General features: G+C 36.4%; 1 protein-coding gene across 3 annotated transcripts in view; it reads right to left on the bottom strand.

Annotated features, from left to right (window-relative positions):
* Window positions 1–12288, bottom strand: part of Dp (transcription factor Dp) — a 185624-nt gene that overhangs the window by 51676 nt on the left and 121660 nt on the right. For all 3 annotated transcript variants that reach the window (XR_016547671.1, XM_090385809.1, XM_090385814.1), the window contains 2 exons: window positions 11536–11701; window positions 4952–5095 (listed from right to left, as the gene is read on the bottom strand). Coding sequence is in view for 2 of the 3 variants with exons in the window: in XM_090385809.1 (XP_090241935.1) it covers window positions 4952–5095; window positions 11536–11701 (310 nt within the window). In the remaining variant the exon portion in view is untranslated. The remainder of the gene's footprint in view (window positions 1–4951; window positions 5096–11535; window positions 11702–12288) is intronic.

Raw genomic sequence — 12288 nt, 5'->3', positions numbered from 1 at the left:
ATAAGATGAACTAAAAAATATTTTTGCTCATGCATTATATTATGGATAAACCATAAGTACTGTACATACTCAAATATATTAGGATAATGTAAAATTTACTTATCTACTTAAGATAACAAAAATAAAAAAAAATTCCAAAATACATTCATATTAGGTATGAAAAGTGAATATCAATATATTCATTTTAATTAAGTATTTTTAAGTACAGGCAACCCCCCCATATAACGGTATTTCTACAACACAGTTTTAGTCTAACATGATTGATAAATTGTAGCAATCCTCGCACAACACGGTACTTCTAACATGGTTTCGCTCTAACACGGTTTGAGAATTGCTGGAAATCTCTCATAACACGGTATTTTTGAGCTTTTGTGCTGGAAAAACTATGCTATTATGTTAGATGCAATTTTCAACATTTCCATCCCTTTTTGTGAATCTCTGCTGTTGACTCACTAGTTGCTATCGCCTTCATGATATTTTTCGAAAGCACATTTCTGGAGCTACCATAAAACAATAAAAACAATTTGCAGTTTCTGGTTTATTGGTCTTTTCTGTTAGTGAAATCAATTATAAACGGGTTTGTAGGTGGTAGATGACCTTCATCAACCAGTGAAATACCACCAATTTGCTTATTGGAGGCTTGTAGTGGTGAAATCCATGTTTAGTCTCTAGAGCAAAGTTTCCGGCATCTCCCCCCCCCCCCCATACTTCTCCTTCAACCTATGCACGGTACTAAGTACTATAGGTTTTGATACCTTTCGTGTTTGGGGTTTTCATAATAAAAAAAAAAAAAAAAAACTCGATCTTCTTGCATTTGCTATAGTACCAATAGCTGGAATTCTGTGGGTTTTCACATTATTATTGTGAAAGGTATTTCCACTTCCATGAAATATTCAATTAATAAAAAAAACAAATAAATTTTCAGAAACTCATTACTTCATCTCTCACGTGCATATCATGTTTGTTGCAACTTGTGCGTGCCGTGTTCTTTGTTATTAAATGCTTATTTTTACTGTTTTAAATTTTACAACAAAAAAAAAAATTATTGAACAGAAATATCAATTAGTATGTACATATTACAGTACTTATTAATTAAGCTAAAATAAAATGGTGTTCGCAGGCAACCCGCTAGTTAGTACACCGGACCGAACCTAGGAGGCTTCCGGATCAGGTAGTGTATAATCTTGCTACCTCTACTCTGCCGGATAGTGACTGGAGGGAGTCCGAGTAGTGTGTATGCGGGGAACATTGTCGAGGCCACATTATGTCAAAGATCTGGATATGTTCTTACCAGGTGCACGCCATATCCAAAAATTTCACTACTTCATACAGCATGTCCCAACCACTTTTTCTTACTACTGAATACACCAGGAATTGTCAAACTAACAGAGCAAGCTTATCTGCAAAAAGATCTAAACTACCCAAGCACTTCCTAATTCATTTCACAAATATACATGGTCTCAATTCTAATCTTAACGATGTCCATTTCCACTTGCAGTCTGCCAAACCCCATGTACTTTTTCTGAAAGAATCTCAGTTATCAGTTGATTCAACTACTGCTCATCTCAGATGCCCAAATTATTCACTGTATGATTCCTTTTGCCTCAAAGGTGGTACTTGTGCATATGTCCGTTCTGATATTCCCTGTAAGAGACTTGGAAATTTGGAATCTCCTCTCTTTGATCTTCTCTGGCTCAAAATCTCTCTACCTCATTGTGTAAAATTCATCTGTTGTCTTCACCATTCTCCCAACTCCACTAATCACTTGGAGCTCTTTGACTTCTTCTCTTTGCAACTTGACTTACTCCAGTCCAACTTTCCTAACAGTGAGGTAATTTTCCTTGATGATTTTAATGTTCGCAACTCCAGCTGGCTTCCGTTTTCTAGTCACACCAACCCAGCTGGTCGAGATGCTGAGGCTTTTGCAATTACTAATGACCTTGCACAGATTGTTTATTTACCTACAACAATACTGGACAATCCTAAACGTACAGCCAACACGCTTGATCTTTTTCTCACAAACAACCCTTCTAAGAACACGGTCGAAGTGAGAGGTCCTTTAGGCACCTCAGATCACAACTTGGTGATTGTCTCTTCTCCAATGGAGCCTTTATCTCATGGCTATTCGCAACCTTGCGTTGTTTGGCATTACAAGAATGCAAAATGGGATGACCTGCGAGATTTCTTTTCTTCTTTTCCTTGGACAGATTACTGTTTCAAAACTTCTGATGTCAACTTTTGCTCTGATCGTGTCAGTGAAATTATTCTTGCACACTCCACTTTAAAATCTCGTCCTTTATCTAAACCTTGGTTTTCCAATAAATGTGCTAAGGCTGTTCAAGAGAAGAATGTTGCATATCGTAATTGGCTTGTTTCTAATTCTTCAGTTTCATTTTCTGCCTACATCAAAGCTCGCAACAATTGTAAAGCAGTTGTTAATCAGTCCAAACTAGAGTTTGAACAGGCTAAGAGTAGAAAACTTGCTTCTTGCCCTAATGGTAGCCGAGCATTCCGGTCCCTTGCCAAAGCTATTGGCTGCAACTTTTGCCCATCTCTGCTCCCACCTCTGTCCAAACCAGATGGTTCTGTTGTCACTTCAGCCAAGTTGACCTGCTAGCATCCCATTTTTCTTCCAACTGATGTATTAATGATCTTTGTAAAACACTTCCCACCACGTTCCATTCAATGCCTCCTGTGGTCTTCTGTCAAAAGGATTTTGACAAATCTTGATGCTAAGAATGCTACAGGTCCCGATGGTATTTCTTCAATTGTTCTCAAAACCTGTGCTCCTGAACTTACTCCTATTCTTTGCCGCCTTTTTTCACTTTCTTATTCCAAAGGTATTTTTCCTTCTGCTCGGAAATTTGCTCATATCCAGCCCGTTCCTAAAAAGGGTGACAAATCCCTCCCATCCAATTATCGTCCCATTGCAATTACTTCTACTCTTTCTAAAGTAATGGAGAAATCAATTAACTGTCAACTCAAACTACCTAAAAACCTTCCATCTGATCAACGATTGCCAGTATAGATTCTGTCAGTGTCAATCCACTGGTGATATTCTGGCTTATGTTACCCATTTATGGACTAATTCAATGGAAAGGTTCGGTGAATCACAAGTCTCAAAGCTCTTGACATCTCAAAGGCTTTCGATAGTGTTTGGCATAAAGGTCTTCTAAACAAGCTTCCATCTTATGGTTTGCCAACCGTTTTTAGTAATTGGTTATCCAGTTTTCTCTCTGATCGCTCACTGAGGGTGATGGTAGATGGCTCTCTGTCTTCTAACTTCTCCACTAATGCCAGTGTGCCCCAAGGTTCAGTTCTTTTCCTCTTATATATTAATGACCTTCTTCCATTGACTTTCCATTTTGAGAAACCTTGCCCTGTTCAATGAGCTTCAACTTTTCGAAAATCTGCTACCAATTCCTTAAATGCCGATCTTCAGGTAATTCTATAGTGGGGCAAATACAACTTAGTTGATTTCAACCCTTCTAAAACTCAGTCTTGTCTTATATCTCGCAAAAAGGATTCTTCTGCTCCTATGCTCATCTTTAGTGACACTCCGACTTCTAGGCAAAATGATATATCTCTTTTGGGGATTACCCTGACCTCCAATCTCTCTTGGCACAAGCACATTACAAATATTGCTTCCTCTGCATCTCAAAAACTTGGGTTTCTCTTTCGCTCTTGGCGTTACTTTTCCTCCAAACAGCTGCTCACTCTGTATAAATCGCAAATCTGCCCTGCCATGGAATATTGTTCCCACATCTGGGGTGGTGCCTCCAAAACCTCTCTCAGGCTTCAAGATTCCATTCAGAAGAGGACAGTTAGGTTAATTAATGATTCATCTCTAACAGAGTCTCTCTGCTCGATGTCTCATAAATGTACTGTTTCTGCTGCATGCCTCTTCTACAGATACTTCCATGGGCACTGTTCTTCTGAATTGGCTTCTATAATTCCTGCTCTCTTTCAAAACAGCCTGAACACGTGCTGCCACCAGCCAACATCCATTTACTGTCCAACTTCAAACTCACAGAACCAACTTTTCATCTTCCTTGTTTATTCATTCAACTGCCGTTTTCTGGAACAACCTTCCTTCATAGGTATTTCCTGAAAATTACAGTCTACAGAAGTTCAAGTCAACAAATATCTTCTTTTGCCTTCTCAACCTCCAACCCAAGCACGGTACTAAGTACTATAGGTTCTAATACCTCTTGTGTTTGGGGTTTACATAATAAAAAAAAAATAAAAAAAAAAAGCTACGTATGTAAGCGTAAATTTATTTTTATTTTGCTAACTGGAAAATATTCTTCCAATTTTCACGAACTAATTAAGGCGGGGTTCCACTATATTTTGTTGGGAGATCCCTGGGTTTCTGTGCTATTGAAGTTGTGCTTGTTTGAGACCATAAAAAATAACTGTGACTTCGAAAAGTGCAGTTTGTGACTTTTAAAGAGAGCAGAAGGTACACGAAATCTAGATGCTGCAGAAGAGATTGTGCTTAGCAGCAATGAAGACGAAGAAAATTAAATGAACGTACATTATCTAACATGTATCACAGTTTAAGGTAAGATGTTTGTTCAGTTATTACTATTTAAGTTACTACTATTATAAAAATAAAGTTAAAATATTAAGTTACTACTACTTAACTATAAAAATTAAGTTTCCGATAGTTATAAAACAAAATGGTGCATTTTTGTTAGCTTTTGGAACTTACCCCCCCCCCCCATTTTGTACTGGTTCTTAGTCCCGTATAACACGGTTTTGCATTACACAAGATTTTGTAGGAATCAAACTACCGTGTAATATGAGAGTTGCCTGTATTATTAGTATTAGGTATATTAGTATTAAGTATTTTCAGGAATGAAATATTTAGTGTATACTACAAATAAATCTACAAACAATATATCCAAATGGCATAACAAATAAACTTTTGTTAAAGCTAAAAACTCACCTCCAAATTCTGACATTCTTGTGCAGAATTAGTTGGCAACCCTAACCATTTGATTTCTTTCTTCTCTTTTGATATTATGTTCATGGCCATTAAAACATTTAATGCATCATAAACTCTTCTCCTGATATTTTTCTGATCATAAGCCTACATAATAAATAAAATAAATCTAATCATTTAATTTGTTTGCAACATGCATAAACCAATATATCAGATGCCAACCTCTAGAAACAAGTATCCACTTCTACCAGTATCCAGTTGTACAATAATGACTACTCTTTTTAATGACGTATCAGTAACTGAAATTTTGCAACTGATATTTATGGAAGATATGTGGATAAGTGATAAACTAGGCATAATAATTTTATCATGAATGTTTTGCTTTATTATTCATATTTCATGTAAAAAAAAAAATAATATATATAATTTTTTTATTTTTCTATTTTATAGGGATAAGGAGGTGATTATTCCCTTGTATAAGGCAATGGTCAGGCCACACCTAGAGTACTGTATACAGGTCTGGAGGCCTCATTTCAAGAAGGATGTAGAGCTGCTGGAACGAGTACAGAGAAGGGCAACAAGATTAGTGAATGGAACAAAGGGGTGCTCTTACGAAGAAAGGTTTAAGTTTTGCAAATTACAGTGTCTGGAGACTAGGCACCAGCGAGGTGTATAAAGCCTTGAATGGTTTGAGCATGCTCAATGCTGATGGGATTCTTCCTCTCGCTCAGAATAATCACCTGAGAGGGCATAAATTCAAATTGAGGAAAGACAGATGTAGGATAGACGTGCGGAAATTTGCCTTTAGCCAGCGGGTGGTTGGTTGGTGGAACAGACTTCCATCCCTAGTAGTGGAGGTTGATAGCCTAAATAAGTTTAAGGCTCAGCTGGACAGGTATTTTGAACGAACAGAGGGGTGAAGTGGAAGTGGTTTTTTTTTTTTTTTGGCTGATGCTGCATAAGCTTGCTTTCTTGCACCAAATGCCTCTACTAATGCTGATATATATATATAATAAGAAGAAGAACCCTACACATACAGGTCTGGTAATTATTAATATAGCATCATAAAGAGATTGACATGTTCATACACTACATTCATACAACACCTGGAATCTTTTAGATATAGTCAGCATCCTACTGAAATAATGAAAAAAAAATTTTTCAGCATACCAGTGGGTTAGGTACTTACTCAGAATTTAAGCAGACCTGAGTTGGAGTCCACTGCAAAAGTGAAATTGTTGTGGCCAACTTTCATACTAGGTTGAATGCACCTGATCACCAAAGTTAAGCAACATTAGGCCCAGTGACCACCTGGGAATACTGGATTGGCTTTATTTTTAATGGAAAGTTACTGCTATAGATAAAGGAATGGCTGGTTAAGTTTCAGAAGACAGGGTCGGTTATTAAGGGACACTGCTCTTCTAGGAGTCTCTCGGAGTTCAGTGCTGGGCCCCTTACTGTTTTCAATATTTATCAACGATGTAATAATTCCTATAGGTACAATCCAACATGAAGTTCTCTGAGCAGTGCAGACAAGCAGCCTGCAGCAACTCATGGGGTTCTGTTAATGATATACAAGAACTTTGACAGCAGGGATAAGGAGGTGATTATCTAATTGTATAAGGTAATGGTTAGGCAACACCTTGAGTACTACATACAGGTCTGTAAGCCTCATTTTAGGAAGGATATGAATCTGTTACAATGGGTGCAGAGAAAAGCAACAAGATTTGTCAAGGGTGCAAAGGGTAATCTTACCAAGAAAGACTTCGCTTCAGTAAACTGCAGTGCCCAGAAACTGACACCCGTGAAGAGATCTCATTGAAATGTTTAAGGCTTTAAATGAATTGAATAAACTAAGTGTTGATGACATCTCTATTCAATCTCAGACAACACATGTAAAGGGACAAATTTAAAAAGGGTGGCTACAGAACAGATGTGCAAAAATTTGCTTTCAGTCGGAGAGTAATTGAGTGTTGGAACAAACTTCCATATGGCATTGTGGAAGTGGGTAGTTTGAATACATTAAAGGAATAGCCAAATTGGTATACATATGAGTTTTTTTTTTTTTTTTTTTGCTGATGCTGTAAAAGCTTTCTTCCTTGCATCCTTTGCCAATAATACATTCCATAAAAGCATATAGGAGGGCACGGATGTGTGTTAAGCTCTTTCGTGCAAGGTTCAAAAACTGTCATATGCACAATTATGCCTTTAATATGAATGAAACAGCACCTGTGTGTGTGTGTGTGTGTGAGAGAGAGAAGAGTGACTGAGTGTGAGACTAAGGTCGTGAGGTATCAGTATGTTATAAATGCAAAATTAGGTAAATGCCCACTGTCGACTTTAAAAATCAAGTGCAATTCTGGAGAAAAGTTTCAAGAAATATAATAAAATTGGTTAAAATTTGACATTGTTCTTATGGAAATTTGGCAAGAGAAAAAAAAAAAAAAAAAAAAATTTTCAGGGAAGATATAAAATCCAAGAGCACAAAATTAAAATTACACCGTACAGTCATAAAATCACATTTTCTTGTTATTAAAATCAGGAATTATTATAATATAAAAGAAGCTTGCCAAGTACTAATTTACCCATTAGTTTTTAAGACCCTTTCCCCTGAATACAAGCATTTGTTTGGTTGCTAGTGTTTTATGCTTTGATTATAGTTTGCTCATTACAGGTAGTAGTAGTAGTAATAGTGGCACTGGTATTTCTTAGGGGACATGTCAATCAATTTTACAAATTTTTGGGAATGAGACATTTCAGCAAGGTTTGTGCCTCACACCCTCACTGATAATCATGGAGAGCAGAGTTCTCAAATATCAAATACCTTTGTCAACATGCTGATACTGACCTCCACATTGTCTCTTCTATCATTACTGGTAATGAATTGTGGGTATAGGGGATGACATGGAAAAAAGGCCTAGTCCTCTTCATTGATAACCATTTTCTCCAAGGTTTAAAAAAGCAAGACAAGCTCATGACAGACAAAATGTGAACATCATGCTTCAAATTTAATCGAGATCATGTTTCTTATCATATTTCAGGAATCACAAGGCACTGTTCATCATAAATTTTTCACTCATGGTCAAACAGTAAACCAAGAATACTAAAAATAGTGCTAGTAATAGCACAATGCTATTTGGAACAAATATCCAGAAAAGTGGGATTCATTGGCACTTGCATCGTAACAACATCCCCACACATATTCAGCACTTTGCATCTAGAAATTGCAAAGCAATAGTATTAGTGTCATGTGATGCAAGAAAGCAAGAGTATGAGCTTATGTATCATCAGCCAAAAAAAAAAAAAAAAACACACACCATTCCCTCCAAATGCCTGTCCAGTTCCTCCTTAAATTTATTCAACCTATCAACTTCCACAACGACAGATGGAAGTTTGTTCCAGAAATTAACCACCCACTGGCTAAAGGCAAATTTATGCACATCTATTCTACATGTCTTTTCTTAATTTGAATTTATGCCCCCTTAAGCTCGTAATCTGAACAAGTGGAATCCCATCAGAATTCAGCGTGCTGAACCCATTCAAGGCTTTTTACACCTCAATCAGATCACCTCGCAGGTGCCTAGTCTCCAGCCACTGCAATTTGCAGAACTTAAGCCTCTTGGTAAGAGGATCCCTTCATTCCCTTCCCCAATCTTGTTACCCTTCTCTGTAAACACTGAAGCAAATCTACATCCTTCCTAAAATGAGGCCTCCAGACCTGTACGCAGTACTCAAGGCATGGCCTGACCATTGCCTTATACAGAGGGACAATCACCTTTTCTCTGCTAGCAAAATTCCTGTATATCATTGACAAAACCCCATGACCTGCTCTGGCAGCCTGTATGCACTGTTAAGAAAATTTCATATCTGAAGTTTTTTGTTGAATGGTCATGTGAATGACCATTCAACAACCTTACCTCATGTGGAAATTACCAGTACTTACATGTATACTGTTTCTAGTATTCTGGTCAAATATCCCATTCACATATACAAGGTGGGTATACATTATTCACCACATTACAAACCATAATAAAAAGAAAAGCACATCAGATCAAGAGAAATGGTTTATTTTACTGGCTGCCATAGCCAAGTGGTCAAGTGTGAAGGTATAAAAGTATCTATGTGACTACTAAATACAGTAATATTCTTGTATCTCTTTATTTTGTGAACCTCCCTGGCCTCATGTGGTCATTCTGAAGTATAACAAGTAAATGTATTTAAGTCAAGTAAATTTAGAACAAATGCATCATACAAGATTCACAAAATACTGTTCAAGTAGAGCATAGTCTTGTTCTATATGTAGCAATGAGTAAATAAGGTTTACTACTTAGTACATCATTTGTTAAGGCATTGATACTGCACTGTTCTGTACAGTACTATTTATTTATAGTGTAAACCACGGCCACCTGTGACGACAACATATCTACAATATGTGAGATAGTGCAACAAGTAAAATAAATTCAAGTAAATTTAGGGCAAAAGCCCCATGCTATATGTGTAGCATATAGCATGGGGCTTTTGCCCTAAAATTTGACCTGCGAAAGTCCCATATATTGTAGACAGGAAAATGTACCTTCCTATTCCTAGCCACCCATTTATATTACATGCCAAATTTCATTATGACTGCACCATAAACTCCCACATCTTCATCCTAAATCACTTTTAACTAACTCCTCACCCCCAAGCTTATAAATTTAATTTTGCACTACACATACAGAAATAAGTTTAATGTTAAACAATATCTGCATTATTTTATTTCATGAGTTCTATATATTTTGTACAACAGAGATCAAGACAACTTGTGGCCAATTCATTAACTTAGAGGGAAACAATGAAATTTATGCACATTATCAATAAAAAAATATATATAAAATAATAATAAATAAATAAATAAATAAATCTGACTATAGCAAAGCCAGTGTGTGTGTGTGTGTGTGTGTGCACACACAGGGGGGAAAAACTATTATAGTATGCAGAAGTATGGGTAAAAAAAATTAAATAAATAAAATAAAATAAAAAAATATAAAATGTCATAAATCCAAAAGTTTGCAGCTCTGAATATTACATGCATATCCTGAGGAAGTGCAAATACCATTGGGCAAATTATAAATTGCAGCCGATTTGGTTTATTAGTATTAGTAACGGCCGCATGGTGCAAGAAAGCCTATGGCTTATGCTGCACCAGCCAAAAAAAAAATCCGAACAAAGCAATGATAAAAACAAAAAAAAAAATAAATAAACAAAATAAATAACTAAATAATAATAATTAATAAATAAAAAAATAATAAAATAAAGTATAAATAAAAAGGAAATTAAACCTATCATCCTATGTGCTTCCCTTACCCAAAAGTACCCAGATGACCTTTGAATTTCCCCAAACTGTCGGCCTCTACCACCCATGAAGGCAACTTATTCCAGTAATTTATAACTCGCTGGCTAAAATAAAACTTCCTGCAGTCCAATCTAAACATTTCCCCCCGTAACTTGAATTTATGTCCCCTAGTTCTAGCATTATTTATAATCCTGAAAATTTTGTCCTCATTCATTTTACTGATGCCTCTCAGAGCCTTAAACACCTCAATCAAATCTCCTCTAAGGTGTCTAGTTTCCAAACTCTGCAACCCACATATTCGAAAGTCTTTCTTCATAAGGACGCCCTTTTGCCGATCTCACCAGGCGAGTTACCCTTCTTTGCACCCTTTCAAGAAGCTCGATGTCTTTCTTTAGGTGCGGTCTCCATACTTGAACACAGTATTCCAAGTGTGGTCTAACATAAGCCTTATATAATGGGATTATCACGTCCTTATCTCTACTTGAAAAAGTTCGATAGATCATCGATAGGACACCATGGGCCTTCCTTGCAACCTGTTTACAATGCTCAGAGAATTTCATGTCTGACCGTATCGTAACACCCAAGTCCCTTTCCTCCAGTACTGGGTTTAGTTGAACTCCACCAAGTGAATAAGTTTTTTTGGGATTACTGTTTCCCAGGTGTAATACCTTACACTTTGTTGGATTAAAGCACAGCTGCCATTTTTCTGACCATTCTTGAAGTCTATCTAGGTCTCTCTGAAGAAGCTCAGCTTGACAGTGATCATTAACTACTCTACCAATTTTAACATCATCTGCAAATTTAGATATCACGCCTCTATCCCTTCATCAATGTCGTTTATGAAAATTAAAAACAACAGTGGTCCTAATACTGATCCTTGGGGAACCCCACTTCTTACATCAACCCAATCTGAGGAATAGCCATTTATCACAACCCTCTGCCTAATGCCCTGAAGCCATCCTTCTATCCATCTAAGGATTTTCCCAGTGATTCCAACCTGTTCCAGCTTATAAAGCAACCGCTCATGTGGGACTGAGTCAAAAGCTTTGCTGAAATCTAAATAAACAATGTCGAAATTATTCCCTAAATCCAGCTCGTGAGTAACCCTTTCGAAATAGCGAACCAGATTTGTTAAACATGATTTTCCCTTTATGCCACTATATATTAAGAAAATCAATAACGAGAATTAAGCATAAAGTTTTCCTATTATCAAAAAATTTCAAATGAAATCAATAAAATATGAGGAAATCCTTACTTGATCTGTTGGAGACATATGCCTATGAGGATCTGTAAATTCTGCTACTAATTCATCAGCTACCTCATTATATGAGGTAGTGCCTTTCTTTTGAACTTTCTCACATACTTTCATAGAAAAATGTCTGAGTCCTTTTCCTCCCTTTTCACCCTTCTTACTTCTTTTACTATTTAAAAGAACAGAGAATTTTAAGGCATATTTGTTAATGTTTAAAGTGTTTTTGCTATACTATAATTAAAGAATAATGCTACAATTCAATGTACATTATCTCAATGGAAAGGTTAAATTAGGTAGGATGAAACTGATATGATATATCTCTTTTCAAATATCTGGATGAGACTGCATATAAAAGTAATAAGAAAAGCTGAGTCAAATAAAAATAGCTATCCATCCAACATTTCTGGATGATTTCTTAAAAGTCAGGTAGGTGACCTGTGTGTCTCTTTATTCTTGATAATTCTGACTATAAAATAAATGAGAGAAAAAAAATATGGCTAAGAATAAAATCTTTAACATGTATAGTTAAAAACTTCTAAGTATAAATGTTATTAAAATATAAGCAGCACTAAGTTAAAAATATATAACCATTGTGTGTGTGTGTGTGTGTGAGTGTGTGTGAGAGAGAGAGAGAGAGAGAGAGAGAGAGAGAGAGAGAGAGAGAGAGAGAGAGAGAGAGAGAGAGAGAGAGAGAGAGAGAGCTGCATTCCAAAAATTAGTCTTGAATGAAAAATACTTTAGGCACTTATTTCATTT

Source organism: Mastigoproctus giganteus, chromosome 1 (genome assembly GCF_048544385.1).
Source record: "Mastigoproctus giganteus isolate SK-2022 chromosome 1, ASM4854438v1, whole genome shotgun sequence".
NCBI lineage: Eukaryota > Metazoa > Arthropoda > Arachnida > Uropygi > Thelyphonidae > Mastigoproctus > Mastigoproctus giganteus.
Note: the sequence above shows the minus strand (reverse complement) of the source record. Positions and strands in the feature narration are given on the sequence as shown.